The sequence below is a fragment of the Micropterus salmoides genome, unplaced genomic scaffold (genome assembly GCF_014851395.1).
Source record: "Micropterus salmoides isolate LMB-PRFRI ecotype aquatic unplaced genomic scaffold, ASM1485139v1 Ms_hic_scaffold_13, whole genome shotgun sequence".
NCBI classification, from domain to species: domain Eukaryota; kingdom Metazoa; phylum Chordata; class Actinopteri; order Centrarchiformes; family Centrarchidae; genus Micropterus; species Micropterus salmoides.
In genome coordinates this window covers 23,639,253-23,665,913 of record NW_024040374.1, presented here as the reverse complement: position 1 = coordinate 23,665,913, position 26,661 = coordinate 23,639,253, and the positions used below count along the sequence as shown (strand labels likewise).

At 40.8% G+C, this 26,661-nt stretch overlaps 1 protein-coding gene and 1 pseudogene across 2 annotated transcripts; both read right to left on the bottom strand.

Annotated features, from left to right (window-relative positions):
• Window positions 1-161: 161 nt before the first annotated feature.
• Window positions 162-26,661, bottom strand: LOC119900975 (cytochrome P450 2J2-like). Of its 2 annotated transcripts, none has more exons than XM_038716345.1 (9): window positions 26,464-26,661; window positions 26,061-26,223; window positions 22,985-23,134; window positions 22,655-22,815; window positions 22,394-22,570; window positions 22,179-22,320; window positions 21,867-22,054; window positions 21,613-21,754; window positions 162-695 (listed from the first exon to the last, which is right to left on the bottom strand). In XM_038716345.1, the coding sequence occupies exons 1-9, from the start codon at window positions 26,644-26,646 to the stop codon at window positions 520-522; spliced, it is 1,482 nt and encodes a 493-aa protein (XP_038572273.1). In that variant the 5' UTR covers window positions 26,647-26,661; the 3' UTR covers window positions 162-519. The 2 variants fall into 2 exon arrangements, with proteins under 2 accessions (XP_038572273.1, XP_038572274.1); XM_038716346.1 differs by lacking the exon at window positions 162-695 and adding an exon at window positions 21,033-21,498.
• On the bottom strand, window positions 16,987-19,186 carry LOC119900981 (annotated as a pseudogene).

Below are 26,661 nucleotides of genomic sequence, written 5' to 3'. Positions count from 1 at the left end.
TTATCTTCAGTATTACCTCATTACAATATGTAACACTTAATAGATTAACAGCCCATGAATGACATAAAATATGTCAATGAATTGTCTGACATCCCATAAATAAAAGCTTTTATCAGTGCAAATATATTGCATTTCACGTGTCAAATGAAATTGTAGAACAGTCACTTTTTTGTGTATTTAGTTTATTTAAACAGTTTGTTCCATGTACTAATGATACCAAATTCCATTTACTAATGATGTAGGAGCTTGCCTCATCAGGTACAATAAAACTAACAGGAAAATCGGGGAAATGTTTACAATCAAAATCGTTAGACACCCACGCAGACTTAAGAAGGCAAAATAATGGAAAACACCTCTGTGTAAGAAAGGCGACTAGGCATACTGTCTGGTCTTGAAACATTAAGCAAATCCAGGTGCCTTTGTCTTTCAACTTGCAAATATCTATCTTTTTTATTTTTAAGTGACTTTACAAATTAGTTTTCAGATATTAAGTCTTTGTTGTCTCACAGAGATCATTGATCAGCGAGGCAAGGCGTGCATCCTGAACTCCTTAGGGGAACAGGTGAAGCCCAGCACGCCCTCTAAGCTGGGCATTTCTCCCGGAAGTGGAGAGAAGGTGAAGCGTTGGAGGAGAGATGAAAAAAACAGGAACAGCTCCATTCTGGCCAGGTGCTCTCCCAAACACACACGTTTACCTGCAGGGAAACAGTCGACAGCAGCTGTAGGTTAGCATATTCTTAACCCATGTTTCTGACATGAACTACTGTATGTTAGAAATTCTTGTAAGCTAAACAGTATTGAGCAAACCTGCTGAGAACAGTAAGAAAGCATCTCGTCTGCGGAACTGGCCCTCTGAATCCAAAAAATGCTCAGGATTGAAGACATGAGGAGTCGCCATCAAACAACACAGATGTAAGGATTATACTAATAAATATGCCCTGAAAAAAAAGATTTATGAGCTGTTGAAATCAACTGTGTATGAATAATTTACAAATCTTATTACATTCTTCCCTAGTTGCACTGTAAGCAATTGCTGTAAATTTACAGCCGATTTTCAACACTAAAATACTGTTTTCATGTTAAACAGTTTAGTACTGTAGTTAGCAATGCATTGTGGGCTGCTTTACTTGGAGCAACAGGACAGAGGCCCTAAACAGTATGCTGTTTTAAATTACAGGAAACTACAGTATTTTTTAGAAACTGAGTGTTGGGGAATTTAGAGCATGGTCAGACGTTTGATACAACACAAGTCTTTTAAATTAAGGGTACTACTTTTGTTTTGGTAAGTTTTCTTAAAAAAATGCAAAAATAATTTGCTATTAACTCCTGGAGGGACTTCAGCAACCATCATTTGGATAAGAGATTTTCCAGAAGAGGATGCACAATTCTACAAATTAAATGGTAAAAAAAACTTGTTCCAATCATGTTTCCAAGAATGTTTCATATCAAACTGATGCTCAGGAGCTTGTCTTGCTAGGGATTTGAACATGTCATTTATCAGTGAGGGTTAGATTTGAATGGCCAAAACAATATTACTTTTGGGTGGTTTTTTGTTTAATTTTGGTAACATTAGCCAAACGTCTGCATCCCAGGGACAACACTTGTTAACCGGTAAGAGAGGCAATCGGCAGATGGAGGCAGCTGGAAAATATCATTAGCATACTGGAATAATTAGCCTACATCTTACCCAATGATAATGGATTTATTTCAACCAAACCATAAGATTATTGGAACATCGGCTTACCGAGATGGCTTTGGTGAGTTTTATTTTGTTTGTGTAGACTTTTAATGAAGTGTGTTTTACAAACAGTTAACAAGAAAATTAAGCTAATTGTAGTTCAGTTAAAGAGAGACACTTAAATCCTCAAGGCTTTGCATTTTTCTGTTAATAATAATGTTGAAATGTATAGGCTAACGTTATATGCTCAGTTTGCATTAGTTATTTTTGGCCAATGTCATCATCACCTTCAATATTCTCGTCCTAATGAAGGTAGGGATCAAGCTGTATATCCTCTACAGTAAATGTAATGGATTCATGTTGATAAATATGGGTGGGCAAGACGGTGAGTATGAGCAAGCATTCTCAATGTGACAACCCTTTCAGTGACTGGTATCCTATAGGCCATGTAGTCAATTAGAATTAGGAAAGAGGTCCAGTTAGAAAAAATTTCCCGAAGCAAAGGTCCGGAACATCAAAACGACTAACTTGCGTTATTCTTCAGTACCATAATGTATATTTGTATCAACATATGTTTTTAATCAACTACGGACTGTCAAATAAAATAATATTTCAAGAATATTTACTGTCAGTTTTCACATCAAAATGGAGGAATAATAAATACTAACTACTCTAATAATAAGTAAACTAAAGTAAAGTGCCTAATATTTAGAAACAATGATATAAAAAGTGTAGCTTGAAGTGATGAAATGAAGTCTTAACCAATTTTATAATAAACACCCAACACATCATAACAAATGAACAGCTGTAATGCCTCCTCTTCTCTTTCATTCCCTCTTATAGAGCTACCACTTTCCTACTTTCTCTTGTTCACGTGAGAAACGTGAGCTCTGAACTGCCCGTGGGAGGAATGTACATGTAAAAATCTGTACATTCTTGATTAAACGGCATGTGAAATCTCTTTTCCCTTTTGTCTCCTCAATTTGTACTGTGTTTCCAAAATGTCTCTGGTGAATCTCGCGGACTCGACTCACAAGCATTGGAATGCACAGATTTGATTGGCTGAGAAGCGTCACATTAGACAATTGGAGCACATGCGTTTGGTCTGCGAGTTTCCTGGTCCGCTAAACTAGTACAGTAAATGCTAGAAAAGCTGCGTGGGTTAAAATAGAAACGCTCCGTCACGAGGTCTCAAAAATAAATTGGCTGTAGGTCGGCAGTTCGGAGAGGACAGCAGCTAGGTCCGCTGCCTTTTTGCTATCTTGGTTATGAAGTAATATTCCACCGTGTTGTTCACCTTTAGATGGCCTGCATTAAAACAACATGGGGCTCAATGTCAAATATGCGCTTTTTGTAGTCCATCTTCAGAACGTTGTAGTTTCATCACGGCAGGCCACGTTAGTAACATCAGTCAGTAACTAGAAAAGAGCAGTCGGATTCTCTTAGCCCTGTGGTCGTCTTTTCCTAGTCCTTATGAATTCTCCTTCACATCTTTCCTTGATCTCATGACGATTTCCATCGAGTTCAAGGAGAAGGGGTTAGGAAAGGACATTTTTTGATTTTCTGATCGCAGGCCTCGTCTCGTTTGCTCCGGTTGAATCACGTCATTTTTTCCCCTGCCAGTTTCAACAAATCCCGCCCTACTGTGCTGTGGTTGGCTAGTACTCGTCACTTGTGATTGGATGCTGGCAAAGGACACAAGTAAGCCCATTTGAAAGTGACAAAAAAACTAACTCCGCAAAGCAGCTCCAGGACCGACACTCTGACCTCTATAAAGAACCAGGAGAGGTTGGAGACGTCTCCCCTTTCAACATACAAATAGCGAGCATACTTACAGGCGGAGTGGCTGGCTCCAAAATAAACAATCCAAACGAACAAAGTGATCCAAAAAAAAAACAGGTAATCCTAAAGGAACTCAAAAGGGCAAAATCCAAAACTCCAGGGAACAAGCAAGGGCATAACACGAGATGGGAAACACAGGCAAAATATACACACGGGGTTAATCAGCATGGAGGGAATACACATGTGAGAGACATGAGGGACTAATCAAGCACAACAGACACACAGGCAGGCAGAAAGAAAGCAGGGGAAACAGAAAGGACCAAACTTAAATGCAGAATACAACTGAACATCATAAGGCAAAACTAAACACAACAGTTTTGCTTGCTTGTTTCCTGAACACTGAACACAAGACACTGTCACAAGAACAGAAACAAATAGGAAACAAGCAGACTAAACACTGTCAAATAAACAACAACCAGACAGAGAACACAAACCAGCACTTAGAAGACAGAAAACTAATAATACAAATACTACAACCTAACAGGGAAACAGACTGAGAATAGGATTAAACAGAACATAAAGCAGACAAGCGCAAAATAATACAAACACAGCACCAGGAGTAAACACTAAGACATGAACTGAGGCACAGGACTAAAATGCATATGAACAAAAGAATAAACAAAGCTACAAAGAGAAACACTAAACCCCAAACCATAACAGACTAAACACAGCAAAAACATGAACACAAAACCAAAGTCCTAACAAGACAGCAGAGTTTCAGTTGATAGGAAATACTTTAAGTAAATTAACTGATGCTGTTCTGCTTAACACACAGTACTATTAACTTCATTTACTAAGATTGTTTAGATAATTTAGTAATTTAATTCAGTAATTTAATCAATGTTGTGTCAATTTTCCCCCATGGTGCTGAATATCAATTTTTTTCAAGGTGCTATATCGAAGTGACTGGCTATGATGGAGAACTGACCTCTGTGTTACCAGATGAATAGCGAGTTGAAGCTAATGACTAAACGTGTGTGTGCTTTACTGTCCTACATAACAACAACAACAACAAATGCTGAATGCAGTTTCAGAAAAATGTATTGTGCTCTGTTTATGAACTATATCACTTAGGAGCACATGTTTTAAAAATAAACAGCTATTGTCACTCCCTAATCTCTGTTGTGCTGGATTTGGTCTATCTTGGAAAGACAAGGTCAGAATGTAGATGGCAAAATATCACACTATATATATTCTGCATTAACAATATAGTAGTTTGTCTCATGTGAGCTGAGGCTTTTGGTCAAATCCTTCAGCACAGCATTAGACATTTAGTTTTACTCTTGAGAAGGAGCTTGATACTGTTAAAGACATAGTGCCATACATTCATGCTCTCACATTCTCACCAAGGCCCAGAGGGACAGAGAGAGAGGGACAACAGGTCGATCAACAAAGCTGTCCAGCTGGTTAACAAGAGCCTCTTTGACCATCTTGTATCCTGAAATAAACACCATCCTCTCACTGCCTCTCCTCAAGCTGAACACTGGGCCGCACACCTGAGCAAGTTGCATTTAAAAACAAAGTACTTTCAGAGTGAGGAAATGTTCTAAAAATACTTTGATATTCTTTCAAGCCAACCCGATCGCATGCAACAATGGGATAAAGGGTAGACAAATACATTATACTAAAGGTTTGTCTTACTTGATGCTCATAATACTGTCAATCTGTTCCGCTGTGTTGATGCAGTTTGTCTTTGTTTGATATCTTTTCATGATTTCAGTGTTGTTCTTAACATACTAAATATAAATAAATATAATATAAATATATATGTTCTCCTAAACATACTAAATGTATTAGTACTTACCAGGGACCAGGTGGAAAGCTGTGTGGCCTCCTGTTTCTGAAAACATCAGTCAAAAGTACACAACAAAACTGAACAACAGCCATCCAGTAAAGTCCATGCACTCAAAAAGTGCTTGAATGATCATGATAAAGATATTTCAAAAAGCTGAGTAAAATCACAGTTTTCTCCTGCAGACAGGATGGCGGTGCATTTTTCGGTATCTAGGTGAGAAGTGGAGGAAGCTGGGAAGAAAGGCCCCAATAAGGAAATGTTACATAACACTAGTGGACTCTTGGAGCGTCTCTGAAATGAAAAACAACTTTGGAGCTTGAATATTTCCAGCTGTTTGGTGCTCTATCCACATACACTACAGGTTATGGACACATGGAGGCTTTTTTTTAAATCATTTTAATACAAATAATTTCACAGTAATCAGTATGCGAATCAAAATGTAGTTGGCAAAGAAAGGTAAATAAAAATGTAAAATGACAATACATTTTAAGTTTTTTACTTGTATTGTAGATGGAATTTTATACAGGTTTATATAATGTAAGTATTAGGTAGATAACTGTTTCATGATCTCAATAGAACATAGAGCTGCCTCACCTATTGCCATGCACTGAACGTGGGGCATTTCATGCATTCTGGTGAAAACGTTTGCACCAATTCCTGCCTTTTCTACATCAATTTATGGTTGAAAGGTCTTTATTTATATAAAGGGATACACAAAATTCAGATAACAACTCAAAATATAAAAATATACTGCAGTAAGGCCCATAGGAATTCTTTATTGCTCTCTAAGATGTATTCTACTGTAGGTTGGATGTGCATGTGCCACCTTTTCACGACAATGGTAAATTCATTGATTTTAATTCAGTTGTAATTAAAGTCGTAGTATTATGAGACTAACGTCATCATTTAATGAGAATTCTTAATATTTTTACTACCTGCCAGCGTTGATTGGAGGAGCGTATTGGCTGAGTAGGAACGTAAACTTATTATGGAGTTTAGGTAGATGGGTGCAGACCCAGTAGTAGCTCTTTATGCAAGCATTAGTGACTTGAATTTGTTTGGGAGGCCGTGGTTAGCCAGGGGTGGTCACTCAGTAATGGAGTGACATGCGTCCTTTTGCGGCATCAAAAACCACACGTGCTGCTGTGTTCTGAAGCATTTGTAAGGGTTTCACCGAACAAGCTAGAACACCTACTAGGTGGGCATTGCAATAGTCGAGGCAACAGATAATGATGGCCTGTACCAGAAGCTGGGTGGCACACTGAGTGAGGTATTGATTTTCCTTACGTTGTATGGAGCAAAGCGGCATGACCAAGAGACAGCAGCTACATGGTCTGAAAAGGACAGCTGGTCATCAATCATAACACCCAAGTTTCTTACCATCCTGGTTGGAGTGATTGTTGAGGAGTCAATTTGTAGTTTGATCGGCCCTAGTGAGGTGGTGTAACTGAAAAGAGAAGGGCCCTAGCACTGAGCCTTGGGGCACCCCTGTGGAGAGGCACCGGGAGAAAGATAATTGTCCTTGCCACAAAATATTGTAGGACCACCTCGAAATGTAGGATTCAAACCACAGGAGTGCTTTGCCATTGCTGAGAGTGCGGATAGCTGGATCATGTGATTGACTGTGTCAAAGGCAGCTGATAGGTCAAGCAGGATAAGAACCGAGGATTGGGCTGCAGCTTTAGCTGACCTTAGGGCTTCTGTTACAGACAGAAGAGCCGTTTCAGTAGAAACTTAAAACCACGCAGATATGGATCTAGGAGGTCATTCTGTGAGAGGAATTCTCAGATAAAAATGGTAGAAGTGAGACTGGACGATAGTTCTGAATTTGAGTAGGGTCGAGGGAGCTCTTTTTGAGCAAGGGCTTATCCTGAGCCCCTTTGAAAGTGGTCGGGAATGTTCCCGAAGCCAGAAAAGTATTTATCATTGATTGCCGTGACCACCATTTCCCAAGGGAGATGGAGGGAGACGTGTAAGACTGCTATGGTAGGTTTTCTTGTGCCGTGTTACAGTGGGAGCTGACCAGGGAGGGAATACACCGGTTGATTTTGAGTGGTTTAGAGAATTGGCTAGTTATAGCCGCCACTTTGCCTGTGAAGAAGGCAGCAAAGGTATCAGCGGACAAATTTGTGGGTGGCGGAGTTGGACAAGGATTTAGTAGCGCTTTAAAAGTGGAAAATAATTTCCTTGAGTCAGTGGCACTGCTAATTCTCTCATTATAGAATGCAGTTTTGGCAGCACTGATGCTTGTTGAGAAGGATGCCTATAGGAGGAACCGGTCTGTGTCTGATGAAGTGTCAGCTGCCGTCCACTCTGCTCTCACCCACCTAGAGAGCAGGGATTCCTACGTCCGGCTGCTCTTTCTGGACTTTTCATCTGCCTTTAACACTATCATTCCGCAGACATTAATCAACAAAATGCTGTTGCTGGGACTAAGACCATCTCTCTGCAACTGGGTCCTGGACTGAACAGGTTACAGTCGGTTAAGATCCACGGCAACTCTTCTTCCACCCTCATACTCAACACCGGCACCCCACAAGGATGTGTTTTGAGCCCTTTGCTGTACACTCTCCTCACATATGATTGCTCTGCAAAATATCTGAGCAATCACATAGTGAAGTTTGCAGATGACACAGCTGTGATTGTTCTGATATCTAACAATGACGAGTCAGCGTACAGGCAGGAAGTGGATGAACTCATGGTCTGGTGCAGAGAAAACAATCTCTGCATCAGTGTGGGAAAGACTAAGGAGATGGTTGTGGACTTTAGGAAGAGAGGTAATACCCCACCTCCTCCCCTCTTCATTGATGGAGTAACTGTGGAGATGGTGTCCACCTTTAAATATCTGGGCCTGTACATTTCCAATGACCTCACTGGGGCGGCTGTGGTTCAGGAGGTACAGCAGGTTGGCTGTTAATCGGAAGGCCTGCGGTTCAATCCCTGGCGGCTGTTCCACCAGTCTATGAATGTGTGTGAATGTTTGTTTCTGTTTGAGCACTTAGGCTCAGTTGTTTTATATAGGGTCTATCTTAAAATTGTTATTTATTGTGTATGCTGCTGGACCTGGGAAACAAATTTCATTCCTTCATGTTTGAATGAACTGAACTGAAGGAGGATAGGACTAATTTGTAGCCCTTAAGTTCGGGAGGGTCTTTGGTTTTTCGTTATTTTCTGTCAGCGGCTCTTAGATCGGTACGGAGCTAACGGATGGTATCAGTTAGCCACGGGTGGGACTGGTTCTGGCGAGCAGGTTTGGTGGATAGAGGACACGGGCTATCCAGGCATGAGCTCAGTGTAGAGCACAGAGATTGTGTGGCATCATTGACCTCAAGTGAGGAAAATGTGCTGAGGGGAGGTGGAGTGGAGGCTACCACTGAGGCAAAGTGAGCGGCAGACAAGTTGTGGAGGTTGCGGCGGTGTGAGACATGAGATGCTGGAACAATGGGCTGTTCCTGTATGCATACCGTGAAGTGGATGAAATAGTGGTCAGACATGTGTAGAGGTAAAGGCACAGTTTCGGACAAGAATGAGGTCAAGCACCTTGCCATTTTTGTGGGTTGAGAACCTGTATTAGATTAAAGGACTGAAACAGAGACAGGAAGTCTGTAGAGTTTGATTTATCTAAGTGAATGTTCATGTCACTGAGGACGGAAGTAACGGACAGTCATGCTCTGGGATTGAAGACAGCAGTGTGTCTAGCTTGTCCACAAAGTTACACACTTGTCCTGGTGGAAGGTATATGACAATCACAGAGACCTTTACCGAAGCGGACACCAAGACAGAATGATATTTGAAGGAGGCATATAGATTCAGGGATGTGAATTTCCATTTGTTGGAAATTAAGAGCCCAGTCAACCAAATAATCTACACCTCATTTCTGACATTTTATCTTCATTAAGGCTGTAGCCCACAACAGAAACCAATCTCAACACTCATGTTCAATAACAAAACAATAATGGTACAGTTAACTCACCTACCTCAGCAGTTCAGAATCCAAAATATGACACAATGCTAAAAAATCTGGGCATTTGTCACTGTTTTGTGACATTTTATAGACCAAACAATTACTTGAGCAAATTCAATCTGCAGATTCATTGAAAATAATTGTTGGTTTCAGCTCTAACTGTTTTTTCTGACATTATGTAGAAGGTCCAAGCCCACTGACTGGTTGAGTTATGTGTCAGGGATTGTTTAATCTTGATTCTTGTTTTGGAGACGATTTATGTACTAAAATATTTAGGTAGTGGACCTGAAATTACAGGTGAAATGGTGTCTGATACTTTGACACTTAAAAAAAGACAAAGTTATTTTTTGTATTTATTCAGCTTAGGGTGTTCTGTGTGGCAATGGAGCAGTGGATAAGATTTGGTAGGTCGGGGAGACTTGGGTTCAATTCCCACTGTGACGCATCCACCATTGTGTCTCTGAGCAACCTAGCGGCTCCTGAGGAGTATAACCTCTGATATATATAGCAATTGTAAGTCGCTTTGGATAAAAGTGTCAGCAAATTAGTAATTATTATAAGAAAATGCACAAAGTGCACTTCAGGAACCAACAGAAAGATATTGCTGGCAATCTGCCTCTGTTGCTGTTTAAATTTCCCAACCAGCAGCTTCTTTTGTGTGTTACAACCAGATGTAATAGTAAATTCTGTGGATGATACAGATTACTTTATCTGTATCATTATCTGAGACATTTTAACAAATACTGTATGTAGGAGCACCGGGCAAAGAAGAAAACCTTACTTAGGTTGTTTTCCAGCTTGGAGTGCCAGTTGGCAGGGTAGTGATTCCATACAGTATACTGTATGCTTTGGCATCAAATGTTTCAGAATTTTATCTCACTGCCTATTTGCTCAGTAACAGCCACACATTTTCCTTCAAACGTAGCCATCTATAATCCTTAATAACTGCATATTGAGTAACTCCTGCATCGGCTTCAACATTCAGGCATGTGGTTGCAGCTTGATTTCCGTCCACAGGATTAATACTGTATTGTCCAAAAGGCTGCTCTACTCTACATCTGGTCAGAGGTATCAGAGGGGCCAATGTTATGTGTGAGGCAGAAGACACTTGCTCCATGTAGTGGTGAAATGGGACATCATACCTTAAAATAAGTGGTGACTTATTTTAAGGTACAATTTATATCAATCATGTCAAAGGAAGCAGGATAAAACATGAAACACCACCCACATCAGCCAGGTGCATGTTTGTGCTGTCACCCTCTGAAGCTAGACTGATTTTGTTTTGACATTCTCAGAAACTAGGTCAACTCTGAACACCTGTCTGATCTCTGTTCAGTTTTCAGAGAAACATGGAAGCCTTTGGCTCTTTGGTGGAAGGATTGTGGTGATTAATGGCTACAAGCCTCCACAAATGAGAGGACTACATAGATCGCCCCATCATACCACTGACGGAAGCATTAATTGGGAGCAAAGGTTGTGTGTGTTGCATTTTGTTTTAAAAGTTGCTAGTTAGTGTTTAATTAGCGTCAGACTGACACCATATTAGGCACATATAGCATTTAGCTTGTTGTTGCTTATACCGAATGGTCTAATGCTCTTTTGTGTTTCAAAAAGGTCTGGTAATATCAAGTGGAAATCCGTGGAAGCAGCAGAGGAGAATCGCTCTTCAAACACTCAGAAACTTTGGTGTGGGCAAGAAGAGCCATCCATCCAGCAGGAGTGCCAATATTTCATTGAAGCTTTTGCCCTTCAGCAAGGCAACAAACAAATATTATTTTTCAACAAACAACCACTAATCAACTAATCCTTCATAACTAGTTACAGGGCAGTATGCTTTTTCACCATGACACAGTCTTTTTTTATGTTTAGTACATGTTCCCTTTCCCTTCAACTTCGCTCCATCGTTGCCACACAGAGGCATGCAGCAACACCGTGGAGCACTGAACCATGCACTTTAGACGTTAGTTTGCTTCATTTTGGCAGTGGCTGACACTAAACGTATCTGATAAGCCAGCCTGGTAATCATCCATAATTATAATCAATATGTCACAGTACTCTTCTTCTGCCTGTGGCTCATCACACAGTTTATGTTTTGACTTTGTGTTCTTTTATTTTTTACAAAGTTTCTGTGTGTTTTCTCTACATTTCCTCTTTCTTTTACAGGCAAAGCCTTTTGATGCCCAATCACTGATTACCAGTGCTGTGTCCAACATCATCTGCTGCCTGGTGTTTGGTGATCATTTTGAATACACTGACAAGCAGTACCAGGGTATTCTTCAGAAGTTCAATGAATTAGTGCACTTACAGGGAAGTTTGTGGATACAGGTGGAGCCTCCTGCAGCGTGTCATATTATGTATTGTATGTATTACAATTTATTGGAAATATTATTATAAAGTATTTTATAAAAGGGTTCAAGAACACCACAATCAAAATGGAATTAAATTAAACTAACATAAAAGGCATTAAATTCCATAAAAATGTGTAGCAGTACTCAGATACTAAAGTAAAAGTATGGATACAACTATATGACAATACTAAAATAATAAATATGCTTATGAATTAAACAATGAAATCAATATCAATGAGGCTACAAATAGGCTACATGTAAATATAAATATATAAATGACCCAATAAAGTTCAATAAATAAATTGTTTTTTATATAAGCACTATCAAGGCTACAAACAGTGGTAATGGACTCAAAAGGCACGACTCAAGGTGGTTCACAAATAAACAGTTTATTGAACCAAGTCCAAAAGTCACAGGCGGCAGTAACCAAATCACAGTGCAGAAGTTGAAGTCAAAAAACAGAGAGCTGTGCTCCGGTTTATCCTGGGCTTGTGCCTGGAATTCTCGGCCCTTGACGGGTGGGTGGGTTGGTGGTGACATGCAGTTGGACTAGTTGATTTTGCCTCGTTGCTGGTTTGGCTGGCGTTGCACGGCAGCCTGGGGGCGTGCTGTGCATGGGGGATGTTGGCTGGCGCAGGCGGCTTTCATTTTTCCGTCGGTTGGGGGGACGTGTCTCCTCCGCTGAGCATCAGCCTCAGTCCACCACATCTTCCCCTCCCTCCTCAGAGCTGGCCAGCTCCACCCCCTCCCCTCCTCTCTCCATCACAGAGAGGGAAGTCAACGGTCTTTTCAGGAGGCAGAAACCAGGAGCTGGGAAAGCAGCTGGGCCGGAATTCTGTCTCCCATCCACCCTAAAGCACTGTGCTGATCAGCTGTCTGACATTTTTAACACCTCACTGGAGACATGCCATGTGCCAGCCTGCTTCAAAGCCTCCATCATCACCCTCCTGCTGTTTAATGTATCACTCTGTACTTATTTGATGCCATGTCAGCATAACTTGCTTATATATTCTCTAAGTAAGAATGTGTAACAGACAATATTATCCAGGAAATGTTGAGTTAAGTTTCTTTCATTCTGAAATCCTGAAAATGTGTTGGGAACCATTATAATCATGACAACGATTAAGTAATTGTTTCCTTTCCTTTTTATCAAATGCTTAAAACTAAGAACGGTATAACTGTTTATGAGATTTAAGGTTTGATTGTGGGAAGGTATTTGACTTTAAAATAGACATTAAAGTTAAGGGACAGCCTCTCTCAGGAGACCAGAAATAAAGCCTCAGGGGAAACACAGTCCCTCCTGGGACACGCCCTAGGAAACAAAACACGGCGACACGCGCTCGCTCACTCTCTTCTCCTCAACGCTCTTGCTCTTCGCTCTGCACGCTTACGGAGCGTGCTCCCGTCTCCCAGCAATGTCCTAAGAAGACCGCGAGCGCCGTGACTTTCAAGTTTTCTTTGTCTCACAAGTAACTTACTCAGCCTACATCCGCGAAGCCTGGAGAACCTTTGTGGAAGTTATTCTTTTCTTTTATTTGTTTGTAAAGTTATCAGACCGTTTTAAGTCACGCAATTTTAATTCAGAAACAACCACGTTTCTTTTTAAGCTTTATTTCCGTTGAATCAACTAACCTCACTCCTCCCCTCGACAATGCAACAAAGCTTGGGAGGCCAGCCACTTGGGTTAGTTACGCCAGCAGCAGCCCAAAGGACATCAAAACCTACGAACCGGGCCAAGGTTAACAGCCATCACTGCAAGTTTCTTCAACTAAGTTACCAGCCGAAGCTGCGTACCTGAGCAATTCCCTGGCAGAGAAAGTGACCGGCAGACGGCATGTAAAGCCGTCTCAACCGAGAACGCATGAATGAATGAATGAATCAAATCCTTCTCCACGATAACTCAGACCAACTAAATTCACATTGAACTACACCATTCCCATTGTCTGCACTTTGTTTTGTTTAGCCATTGTCTATTTCTTTGATGTATATTTAACCTCACTTATTCTCGTAGTTAGTTCTAATAAATTTCACCCAAATCACAGGAACTGTGTGTGTGTATTGTTTAACTCCAGGTCACTGTAACGGAGGATTTACGCCTTCGATATGAGATTGACTGATAATTAAGCAATTACTACTAACTGATCACTAGGAATAATTGTATAATTATTAAAACCATACCCAGGGAGTCTGGAGGTCCTGGGCGAATTGAATTTCCGGTGGTGCCTCAAGGATTTATGAATTAATATTTCTCGATATTAATATTAATATTTTTTATTAAAAGTAAAGTAGGTATGATACAGCCACTACATATCAAAGTTTCCTCCTAGCTAGAGGAAGAGCTGTCCAGGCTGGACCCTGATCCTTCTCACAAGAGGTGTTACAACAACTATCACAATAGAAAGTAAACTCAGTCGCGCGTGTCTTTATTCCCCTACAGCAAAGTCGCAGACATCAGCCCAAGGATCGGTACGTGACATACAGGTCCGTGTGTGGCGGTGGCGTCACTTACTGATCCTTCAGAAATGCTTGGGAAAATGTAGCGTGTGTGAAAGCTACTGCGCTACTCGGTCAATAAAAGAGCTTCGTTACTGAAAAGCTATTTGATTCAGAAAATAGCGATGCTACCACCAAGCTATTGAGAAATATAGTTAAACTAGTAATGGCGCTACTTGTGACGCTACTGCCCAACACTGCAAAGTAGTATATTGAGTATATTAATACTCTCTTGTTAAAGTAAAATCTGTCTGGCACAATATGGTATCCAACTCATCATACTGTATACCAGGCTGCCATGCAGGACAGGTTAAAAAAAAAGAACTAACAAATAAAAAAAACGGAGGGCTTAGGTCAAAACAAACTAGAGCACACACTGGGAAATCGCTAGGACTCTTGCACTGAAACAAAGGGGAAGTGGGTATACACTAGGGCCTGGGAGACAACAAGGCACAGGCGGGGCACATTAGGGCGGGGACAGGTAATCACACAGGGCAGGAAGGCAGGCAAAGACCTGAAAAGAGACAAGATGGTAAATTCCAACAAAACAGGAAGTGGTTGCAGACAGGATTGAACACAGCCTAACTGTGGGAGCTAGGCATGACAGTACCCCTCCCTCTAGGGCCGACCCCTGAAGGCCCAGGCTCCTCGGGATGTTTCTGGTGGAATTTGCGGATGAGTTCAACCAGGACCTTTCCTCGGGGCCGTAGCCCTCCCAGTCCACCAGATATTGTTGACCCCTCCCCGTCTTCTCACAGCCAACAGTCTATTGACGGTTTACACTGGTCCACCATTGATGATGCAGGGAGGAGGTGGGGGAGGACGTCTCGGGTATCCTGAGGACAGACTGAGTGCCAAACAACCTACCGAAGGCCTTCCAGTACTTGGAAATGAACTGCAGGCCCCGGTCTGACACCACATCATTGGGAAGTCCGTGCAACCTGAACACATGAAATAACATAAAATCCGTCGTCTCCTTGGCAGTAAACTACAGTCAGGGGAACCTGTCAACTACAGAGGGGGGTATCCCCATAACGAAATTCAGGGAGATGTCAGATGTCTCTCTCCCCCACCTCCATGGAAGGCCACCAAAACCGATGTTTAACTGCACCTCTTGGCTCCAGGGGGACAGGTGAAGGCAGTGGCATGCGCCCAGTGGATAACCTGAGACCTTAACTTGGGAGGTACAAACAGAGGTTGGGTGGGCAACCTACCGGGGCAGGCAGGTCAGCATTGGCCCACCTGACCCGGTCCTCTACCTCCCAAGGGACTGCTTCTACCACACACGGAGGGTAGAACAGTCTCCAGGGACTTGGGGGAGGAGTCAACGTCAAACAAGTGGGACAGAGCATCTGGCTTAACATTCTTTGATCCAGGGCGATATGACAGCGTGAAATTAAATCAACCACAGAATATATATAGAATATATAGCTCATATACTCTAGGTTCTTGTGATCTGTCCATACCAGAAAAGGCTGCACCGCCCCCTCCAGCCAGTGTCTCCACTCTTCCAACGCCACTTTGATGGCCAGTGGCTCACAGTTGCCTACATCCTAATTTCTTTCTGCGGGAGACAATTTGCCAGACATACATGCACAGGGGTGGAGCTTACCATCCTGAGGGCACACAGATATTTCAATCATGTTATCAGTGTTGTCATTGCATAGTTTGTCCACCAGAGGGCTCTCTGCATCTCCCCTGTTAGAAACACAGTTGTTTGAACAGCCACAAATCCACCAGAAAACACAGCAATCAGCTGACATAATCAGCTATAATAGTGTTTAAAGTACTATTTATAAACTGCATTATGTCACGTGATCTTGGTGAGGTCTCATAACTAAATAATTTTTGAGGATAATCTTTGTTGATGTTGTGTGTTTCAGTATCAGTCTCAAAAATCCCATAAATCGGGTTTTAATCCTCTATCACAGTTTACAACATTTTACATTGTTTGTAAGCATCTTGACATGACCTCATAGTATCAGGGATCACTCACAGGTCAGTCCTGTATTGGGAGAGGAAGTGTGTAGGATCCTCTCAGTGGTCTACACAGTACACAGAGTCACACTATACACTCATGTATGAATGAGTGGAAAAATGAATGATGAATTCTAAAGTAGTGTATTGCGCACTTTTAATTTAAATGTACTGCTATGTACACAAAAGTGCAACAACATGAGATTTCCTTGTGACGTCACAGGAATGAAAGCTAAATGTGCCTCATAACGTTTGCCAAGTGGCTACTCCGACACACCCTCAAAAACACCGGTGGAAAAACACTGAGCTGCAGCACACCTCCTCTCCCTTCCAAACACTAGCTACCCTGCCTGCAGTCAATGGACATCAAGTTGTTACTGTGATGTAGAGACAGAGCTCAGTTAAAACTTTGTGGATGAAAGATACATTTGTTACAGATTAATAACTCACCACTCTGAAACTCTTGCTCCAGTCCATGTTGCCAAGCTGATCGGCAACATGTAGCCTAAAGCTGAATCAAAGCTGTTTACGGGCTTCTCGCTGACCCACCCTTCTCTACTTCTGATTGGCTAGTAGTCCTTAACGAGGAACTGTGCATGTGCAACTCCCAACAAAGATCATTTGGAGACAAGATGTATCACTCCATTGTTAAAACATACAGGGGCAAAAAGAAGAGGCGCAGCAATGTGCAGTAGGACAAAAAATTGGTGAAAACTAAACCATGTAAACCTCTAAATAGGATTTTGAACCTGAAAATAAGCATAATACCACCTCTTTAACGTTGTTTATGTGTAGTTTGGTAAAATAAAACTGTTATGTTTGAATATGCTTTCTTACAAGCAGGAGCCAACTTGTTACAGTGACATAACTTAAAGAAAACTTTAAAGAATGTACGTTTATATGAAATCTTTATACATTTTGTAATTTATAACTACATGGACAAAAGGAAATGTCTAATAAACAGTGCCATTATTACAAGAACATTTTTATCTAGTCTAGTATGTTACACATTTGTTAGAAGAAAAATGGTTCAGTGAGATGTTGCTTAATTCAGCGAGCCGTTGTGCACAACTTGAAGGGGTGTCGAACATGTGTGCCTCCAGTAACTCCTTCTGTACTCAACTCCATCAGGAACGAAGAAAGAGGACTTCTGCAGTAAAGCAACCAAAAACAGGAACAGCTCCATCTTGGCGAGGCCTTTTCCGAGACACACACATTTCCCTGAAGAGTCGACAAACACAGGTTATGCTCAAGATTGAGGAGATTTTAGTTTACCTGCAGAGAAAGCCAGGAGAGCCTCTCTTTTCACAAACCTTCCTTCAGCATCCAGGAAGTGTCCAGGGTTGAAGGTGTCTGGAGTCTCCCATTCAGTCTTGTCGAACAGCACAGAGGTCAGGATGGGCACCAATGACGTACCCTAAAAAACAGGATCCAGAGGTTTGACACCAAGCAATGCTGCAACAACACTTTTTCATTCCTCACAATCTTCCAAATGATAATCTTGTGAAAACTGTGTACCAAATGCACCTTGGGTATAAAGTAACCACCCAGTATTGTGTCCTTGGTGGCTGTTCTGAATCCATTGAGAGGAACAATGTTTCCAATCCTCTGGATCTCGTGGATGACAGCATCAGTGCAGGGCAGGTTGGGTCTGTCTGTCATAGTAGGCTGGCGGGTCTGTCCGATCACTCTGTCTATCTCTGCCTGGACTTTGTCTAAATACAAGACATTGCAATAGTTAATCTTGTAGCAACAGTTGGAGAAAATCTTGGAATTACTTAATGCCTTGGTATGTAGATTTTTACAAAGAATGAGGGCTGTGCGTTTTGTCTCCCATCAATTACTTTGAGATTGCTGAATGGGGGGGATCATGTGGCCAGTGTGGAAAAGAGGAATGATTACAGTGAACAAAAACATATGGTCATGCCATTATTCTTTTAAGACAGACTTGAAAAATGTGAACTTTGCCTTTAATCCTTTTCTTCAAAACCTGTTTGCATATAAGTGTATTTATCTGGACCAGCCTTAAACCATTTCCCTCTCTGCTATCAGTTTTAGCTTCCTGGATTAAGCATTACAGAGAAAAGAATTAATCTGAATGGTTCAACTGCTCTTCTACTACTACTAAAGATTTATTCACTAATCATTAGACATGACTTCAAATTTACCTTTAAATGTCAGTAATTCCTTGGGGTAAACTTTAAAAGAGAAAATAAGCCAAACAAACAAAAACCATGCAAGCGATTAGGCTCTTTAGATGGCAAAGTTACTCTGTTTGTTGGTCCAGACTGTCACAATCCTGTCCTGAGTTTGTCTGTGTTTGGATTATTTTGCTGTGTCTTCTCTGTGTTCTGTATTTAGATTCTTGTTTCTCTGTTTTTGCGTTTTGGTTCTTGATTCTGAGGTTTTTGTTTTGTATCTGCATTTTAGTCCTGTCATCTGTTCTGTTTAGTTTTAGTCCTCTGAGGTTTTGTTAGTCAGTTCTGTATCAATTATCTTAATCTGTGTCTGCCTGTTTGTTTTTTTGCTAGCCTTGCGTTTAGACTCCCTGTTGCTGTTCTGTTTAATTTAGTCTTAGTTTATAGTTTGCTTTATTTGCTTCCTCTACCTCTTGTTATTGTGTATCTGTTGTCTATCTATAAGTTACACGTGTTATTGTCCACATACGCCAAAATCCTGTTAGCAATTTTGCAATAGTGTTTGTGAAGAATCTTTTACATATTTTAAATTAAATTAATTAAAGGGGCATTATGAAGTTTCCAGCGGCCACTAGCGGTGCCGTTCTTAGATTGCAAATAGGTGTGTGCTCGTACGCTTGCTAGCTTGAACGCATGAGCGAGCATAATCCGAAACATTACCATTTTCATACAGAAATACCACAATAAACGCATGAACACCAGCATGCAGGCTGTGGCTTTTCTCCAGACATGTTCAGGCGCTGTTATTTCAATGTTCCCATCTCAGAGGCAGATCAACACCGGCGCTGTATATCGGCATATCGGATGAATACTCCCAAAAAAAGGCAAGAGTGACAGCGGCTATAGACAGACAGAGAGAACAGACAGAGCTGGAAACTCAGGTAAACTCCCACTGCAACGTTATAGTAATATCAACTGTAGGTTGAACTAATCCATGCTCGTTACATGATAACGTTACATTTACTGCATTTAGCTGACATGCTACATCGTTAGCTCGCCTGCTGCTTTTCACTAACGTTAACCATCTTTACTATCTGTGAATCTGTCACCGGAGGCTCAGCAATGTCAGAATACAGCAACATGTATTGGATGAAAATGAAACGGTTAGTAAGCTGGAATGGATATTATAATGAGATTGTCTCACACTATAACAGACCGCGGTAAGTAACTTTACTGTAACTAGTGTTAGTGGATGGCTCTTCCTCTGTGTTGTTGTGACTGTTTTGTTGCAGTATTTTATATTATGTAGGTCACGTTAGTTACAGCGACTGAGAGGGGGAGAATTTTACCAATACCTGAGTATTGGTAAAACCACATTAAACATAAACCGAACGTTACGAAGAAAACAGTGGCAGGTCCGAGCTAGTGTAGCGTTAGCTGGCTGTCCTGGCTGCCTCACTATAGGCTAATGTTAGTAAACAAATCGCTCCACATTTGCTTTTTGCCGTTACATCCTTTCTTGCAGGCTAAATCAACAGTGGTACACAGGATAGTAACATGAGTGGCGTTAGTTGGTGAAGTAATGTGGAAAGCTAACGTTATATAACTTTGCACCGGATAACACTAGCAACTGCTCGGCGTTAGCCGGCAAGCTAACATGACTTTCTCTGTGTTTCTGCAGCATTACTAATGCTCACTTTGTTCTTACTCGACATCATCTTAACTTGGTCAGCACATAAACCTTTATTGTTGTTTTGTATCCTTACGTGGAGCCTGTGTTTTGCAGTGAGCTGGTTGTTTTATGGTGTTAGTGGACTGCGTGTTGTTAGCTGCCGTGTTAAAAGCATTAAAAGCAGAATAGTGGCTGATGCAAACAACGGAGAAAACAGGCGTGAGCTTCATTTCTAAGTGACTAACTTAACTTCTAACTTTGAATCTTTGATCCTTAAAGCTTACAAGCCCTGTAAGGTGAAACCTCCCGTGTAATAAACTTTACCATGGTAAAATAAATGTGTGGCTGTTTAAAGTCCGCACTGAAGATATTCCCCACAAGGGGAAGAGCCAACGGTCCTGGAGGATAATTTGGAGGATTCCTGTTTTTGAGGAAGTCTGCTATTAGGAGGAACATAAAAATAAACAGGAATGCCACCTTGATGTCAAAACCTGGCAAAAAATAATAAAGCCACATTGTTGAAGAGAGTTAAACCAGCAGCAGGAAGGAAGGTCTGTGCTATTCAGGATTTTCTTCATCCTCACATGAAACAACTGTGGTTTTATAATGTCTGTTTACACTTGATTTAACCCTGCTCTGGTCCACATCATACTAATATTACAGGACAGATAAGTGATCTTATCAGGAGCAGTAATTTAGAGTCTGTCAATAGGTGACAGTTCTTACATAACTAGCTACAGACACGCCTACTTTTGTCCTAGACCTCTAAGTTCTTGCCTTTTCAACCAAATGTCTAAATTGTTGTGAATACATTTTTCAACACAATTAAAGAGGGTAATTGAAAATATGATAAATTGTGCAGCAAATGTGAAGTGGATACTGAACAATCAAGCTACAGATTTTGTTCTAGGGTAAATCGATTTAAGATTTTTTTTGAGGGGGTTAAATTGATAGATGTGACTCACTACTACTAATACGTTATCTTCAGTATTACCTCATTACATTATGTAACATGTACAAGTATATAGCAAATCACATGTCAAATGAAACTGTAAAATAGTCAGTTTTTAGTTGTTTAGTTTGTTTACTAATGATACCGGTGTAAAGGAGATTGCCTCATCAGGTACAATAAAACTAACAGGAAAATCGGGGAAATGTTTACAATCAAAATTGTTAGACACCCACCCAGACTTAAGAAGAGGTCTACACAGGCAAAATAATGGAAAACATCTCTGTGTAAGAAAGGCGACTAGGCATACTATTTGGTCTTGAAACAATAAGCAAATCCAGGTTCCTTTGTCTTTCAACTTGCAAATATCTATCTTTTTTATTTTTAAGTGGCTTTACAAATTAGTTTTCAGATATAAAGTCAGATATTTGATTTTGAGACTTTGTTGTCTCACAGAGATCATTGATCAGCGAGGCAAGGCGTGCATCCTGAACTCCTCAGGGGAATAGGTGAAGCCCAGCACGCCCTCTAAGCTGGGCATTTCGCCCGTTACTGGAGAGAAGGTGAAGCGTTGGAGGAGAGATGAAAAAAACAGGAACAGCTCCATTCTGGCCAGGTGCTCCCCCAAACACACACGTTTACCTGCAGGGAAACAGTCAACAGCAGCTGTAGGTTAGCACATTCTTAACCCACATGTTTTTGATATGAACTACTGTATGTTAGAAATTTTTGTAAGCTAAACAGTATTAAGCAAACCTGCTGAGAACGGTAAGAATGCATCTCTTCTGCGGAACTGGCCCTCTGAATCCAAGAAATGCTCAGGACTGAAGACATGTGGAGTCGCCCACTCATTCTTATCAAACAGCACAGATGCAAGGATTATACTAATAAATGTGCCCTGAAAAAAAAAAAGATTTATGAGCTGTTGAAATCAACTGTGTATGAATAATTTACAAATCTTACAACTTATTACATTCATCCCATGGTGAGTTTGGTAAATAGTCCTTTACTTTGGGTATAAAGTATCCTCCCAGTGTTGTGTCTTTACTGGCCATTTTGGGGAATCCCAGGGGAACAATATTTCCCATCCTTTGAATCTCGTGGATGACAGCATCAGTGTAAGGCATGTTGGGTCTGTCGGCCATGTTTGGCTGACGAGACTGTCCGATCACTCTGTCTATTTCTGCCTGGACCTTCTCTGAATGAGGAAGCAGATTACAATGGGCAGCTTGTTGAACATTATACACTTGAAAAAGCACCAAACCATCTGTAATTGCATAAGAAAATTGTGAGAAAAATGTTCTTATTAATAAGATACTAACCCTGTATCTCTGGGTAGTGCATCATGTATACGAGGCCCCAGCGTAAAGTGGTGGAACTTGTTTCTGTCCCAGCCTCAATTAGATCAAGCAAGCAAACCAGCAGGGTTTCTATGTTGAAGCCAGCCTGGGGATCCTCCTTTTTCTGGCAAATAAGCAGAAAACACTGTTTTTTATGACATTATACACAGAGCCATGCTTTCATGGAATTATCTTACCTTCTCCATCTCTGCCAGGTAAACATCAATATAATCTCGAGGGTCATCTGGGTTCCACTCTTCTTGGTGCTTCTCTACTTCCTTTTTCAGGAAAATCAGTATCTCCTTGTAGTTGGCGTGAACAGTCTGGTGAGGTCCTGGCAGGTACTTCAGCAAGCCAGGGAAGGCGTCATACAGCTATTCATGGGACAAACTCACATCAGTAATAAACCAGTTTGTTTTGTGATCACAACATAATAGTTGAGGCAGATCAGGACTTACCTGAGTCTGAGCAGAGCCTGCGAGCACAATGGCCTCATTGTCCAATTCCAGGAACTTGCGAAATCTTTGGTCGCTGTATTCAAAACGGTGTCCGAAGACCACAGAGGAGATGATGTTACTCACTCCATTCGTTATGATGTAGTGGGGGTTGAATGGCCTTCCTGGGAATATGTTGAATTCAACTCAAGTGATGATAAATTGCATCAGGATGTATAATCACTTATTTGTCACAGACATTCTGTACAATTATGATGTGATGGCAGTCCATTATTAGCAAGTGTAGTAGTCAAGTAGCATGAACTAACAGCTGAGTCTGTATAATGTACTTGCCTTGTTCCTCATTGAAAGCTTCACAGAGGAAGTTGCTTTCCACTTCAATGTATTTTTCCAGTGACTTCTGGCCCTCTCCAAAGTAACGCAGGTGAGTGTTGGCAAACTTCCTCTGCTTCTTCCACAGGTAACCATTGCTCAAAACTATGCCTGCAGGAATGTTTTATCAAAGAAAACACGGCCTGTCATGGGTTTGGGTTGGTTGGGTGTGTTTTGCATTTATTTTCTGTGTTCATTTCCTGCCCTTGTGTTTGCTCTTCGCTGTAGTATTTGAATGTTACTTTGGTCATTTGTTAATTTGTCAGGTTGTTCTGAGTTCTAGTCTTTGTTTCTATTCTTGTTTTACTGTCTGTGTTCTTTACTTTTTTTTGTAAGCTTATTGTCACTTATGTTGTCTGTGTTATCTTTCATTTTGTGACTTGTGTGTTTCAGTTAGCTTTACTTCCTGTTTTAGTTTGTAGTTAGTCTGCCCTAGTGTCTCTTGTCATGCTTTTCTTCATGTGCTTGTCTCTAATTGTCTAAGTAGTGTCACCTGTGTATACCTGTGTATTTAAGTGGTTGTCTTTAAGTTGTTACAAGTTAATTGTTTGTATGCGCGCTAGTTTCTACAGGAGTCTCTGTGTGTTTCAAGTGAGTTTCTAGTTTAGTCTCAGATTTAGTCTTCCGTTTACTTTTTTTCTCCTAGTAACTTGTGTATTGTACACTCACATTTTGGATTTATGGACATTCTTCTTTCGCCTGCTCTGTCATTCATCGTTGTGTGGAATAATCTCCTTCTACTTACCTGCTCCATCTCCATGTCTGCATCTTGGGTCCAAAAACCTCTGTTTCCAGGTGGCTGTCTCTGTGTTATTATCAATTTAATGATTTATCAACAGTCATCTGTTTATTTTTTTAATACTTTATTATTTATTTAGTTTATCTTCCAGAGTGTAATGGACATTGTTGCCATGGAGACGTGTGTGTATGTGTAGCGTGGGCGCCCTGTGCTACACCCTTGCAGATTTGAGCAGCCTACCCCACAACTTATTAACAGTCTGCATGTGCTATCTCTGTGGTAAGTTGCCTTACAACAGCTCTGTTAAATATTGTGGGTAAAAGTGCGTTTTATGTACTATGTTAACTTCAGATTTCAGTTGCTTGAGAAAATGTGGTATGATGATTTTGTTGCCTTTTAATTGTGTTTTTCTGTTTATTTGTGAATAATGTATGGTTTATTAGATAGCTTTATTTTAGCTTAAAGGTCCAGTGTAGTGAGAGTGTGTGTGGGTTTTTTTTTGTTTGTGTGTTTTTTTGTTTTTTTTTATACATCATGATACTGAATATATTAAACGGTTCTAATACTCATGTTCCACAATATCAATACTGAAAACGCACTTCACTTCTCTCCTCCTGACAGCGATTTGATATACATACCACTGCAGTGCCCACACAGCCCAGCCTCCTGTCACTCACAGCGCTTTCTTCTCGGCTGCGGTCTTTTTTTTGCTTAGGAAAGTTTCTGGACCTGGAAGTATTGAAGTGGCAGCCAGGACTAGAGCTGGTCGAATTCTCTAAATGCTAAGGAAAGGTGCTTCAATGCTTCCTTTCCTATTTCCTTTAACATAGGTTACACTGGACCATCCTTTATGAAAGGAAAGGCGATAATACCGTCCCAGTGAAGGCTGCTGTACATAAAGTGAGTCTACACACTGCAACATTATCCTCACTTTGATCACGGTACAAGACTAGTAACAGCTCGCATGGGTCTCAGTTATTGTTGACAACTTCAGAATTGGAATCAGAAATACTTTATTAATTCCGAGGGGAGGTTCTGTGATATGTGTCTAAGATATCCATATTAGCAAGTTATGGCATAAAAGAGAAAAGACTTAGGCTAATGGCCAATGGTAACTTACATGGTGATCAACATCCTTTATCAGTCATGGTCTGTGATTTCTTAAAATTTATTGTAGAAACACTTTATAGTTTATTTCAACAATTCGAAACATAAATCGGTGTTGAAACAGCAAAGCCAAAAGAAAACAAACCAAAAGAAAGAAGGTAATATTTAGTAATCACATTCTCTTACTCGGTTTTCATAATGTGCGTCTGTATTGGAAGGATTTTACTAAATGTGGTCAATGGATTTATAGTTTGAGTTTGACAACGTGCGTCGCTTTAAATGTTGCCACCGCAAGGAATTGTGGGACGGCATTCTCTCCTTTTCATAAAGGATGGTCCGGTGTACCCTATGCTAAAGGAGATATGAAAGGAAGCATTGAGACACCTTTCCTTAGCTTTTAGAGAATTCGAACAGCTCTTATCATGACTGTCACTGAAACTTCCAGGTCATTTTACTCGATTAGGAACCTTCCTAAGCAAAAGACTTCGAACACAGCCCTCGTCTACTAAAGTCGCCCCCCCCCCCCAAACTCTCTGGCCAATCAGAAACATCAACACCCAAGCCCACATTCCTGTTGGCACCTTTTTTTTTTTTTTTTATAAATTCACCTTTTCTTTGAACATCAACTCTGGCTTTGAGTTCTGGTCACTGGACTTGACAATCATGACAAGATTACTATGTTGGTTATATGCAAAACACATTAACAATCTGCATGTGCTATCTCCTTGAAGCTTGAGGTTGTGAGACTGGCTGTGATGGAGAACTGACCTTTAACCTCTGTTACCAGTTAAACGGTGAGTTGAAGCTAATGACTAAACGTGTGTGTGCTTTACTGTCCTACATAACCCAACCACTACACCAGCACAACAACTGCTGAATGTAGTTTGAGAAATGTATTGTGCTGTTTATGAACTATATCACTTAGGAGTGCACATGTTAAAAATAAACAGCTATTGTCATTCCCTAATCTCTGCTGTGCTGAATTTGGTCTATCTTGCAAGGATGAGGTCAGAATGTAGATGGCAAAATATCACGCTATATGTATTCTGCATTAACAATATAGTAGTTTGTCCCATGTGAGCTGAGGCTTTTGGTCAAATCCTTCAACACAGCATTAAGATATTTAGTTTTACTCCTTGAGAAGGAGCTCTTGTAAAAGAGTGCCATACATTCATGCTCTCACATACTCACCAAGTCCCTTGGTGACAACATGGAAGAGAGGGACAACAGGTCGATCAACAAAGCTGTCCAGCTGGTTAACAAGAGCCTCTTTGACCATCTTGTATCCTGAAATAAACACCATCCTCTCACTGCCTCTCCTCAAGCTGAACACTGGGCCGTACACCCAAGCAAGCTGCATTTAAAAACAAAGTACTCTGAGGCAGCAGAAAATAAAACTTTGAATGAATAATCACTGATATCAAATTGGCAGATGGTGAGAAAACACAATCTTATGTTATTCTGTATTTATTATTCCTTTTGCTCATCATGTAGACAGGACTACTTTCTGTACACCAAATTTCCCCTTGGATATTAAAGCTCTACTCTACTCTTGGAAGATGCATTCATGCATGTCTAAAAATGTTCCCCTCACCTTCTCCATTGTTTTGAAGTCAACTCCAGTGAATACATTTCCTAGAAAAGGCACAGCCCAGGGACCAGGTGGAAAGCTGTGTGGCCTCCTGTTTCTGAAAACATCAGTCAAAACTAACACTACAAAACTGAAGAACAGCCATCCAGGAAAGTCCATGCACTCAAACAGTGCTTGAAAGATCATGATAAAGATATTTCA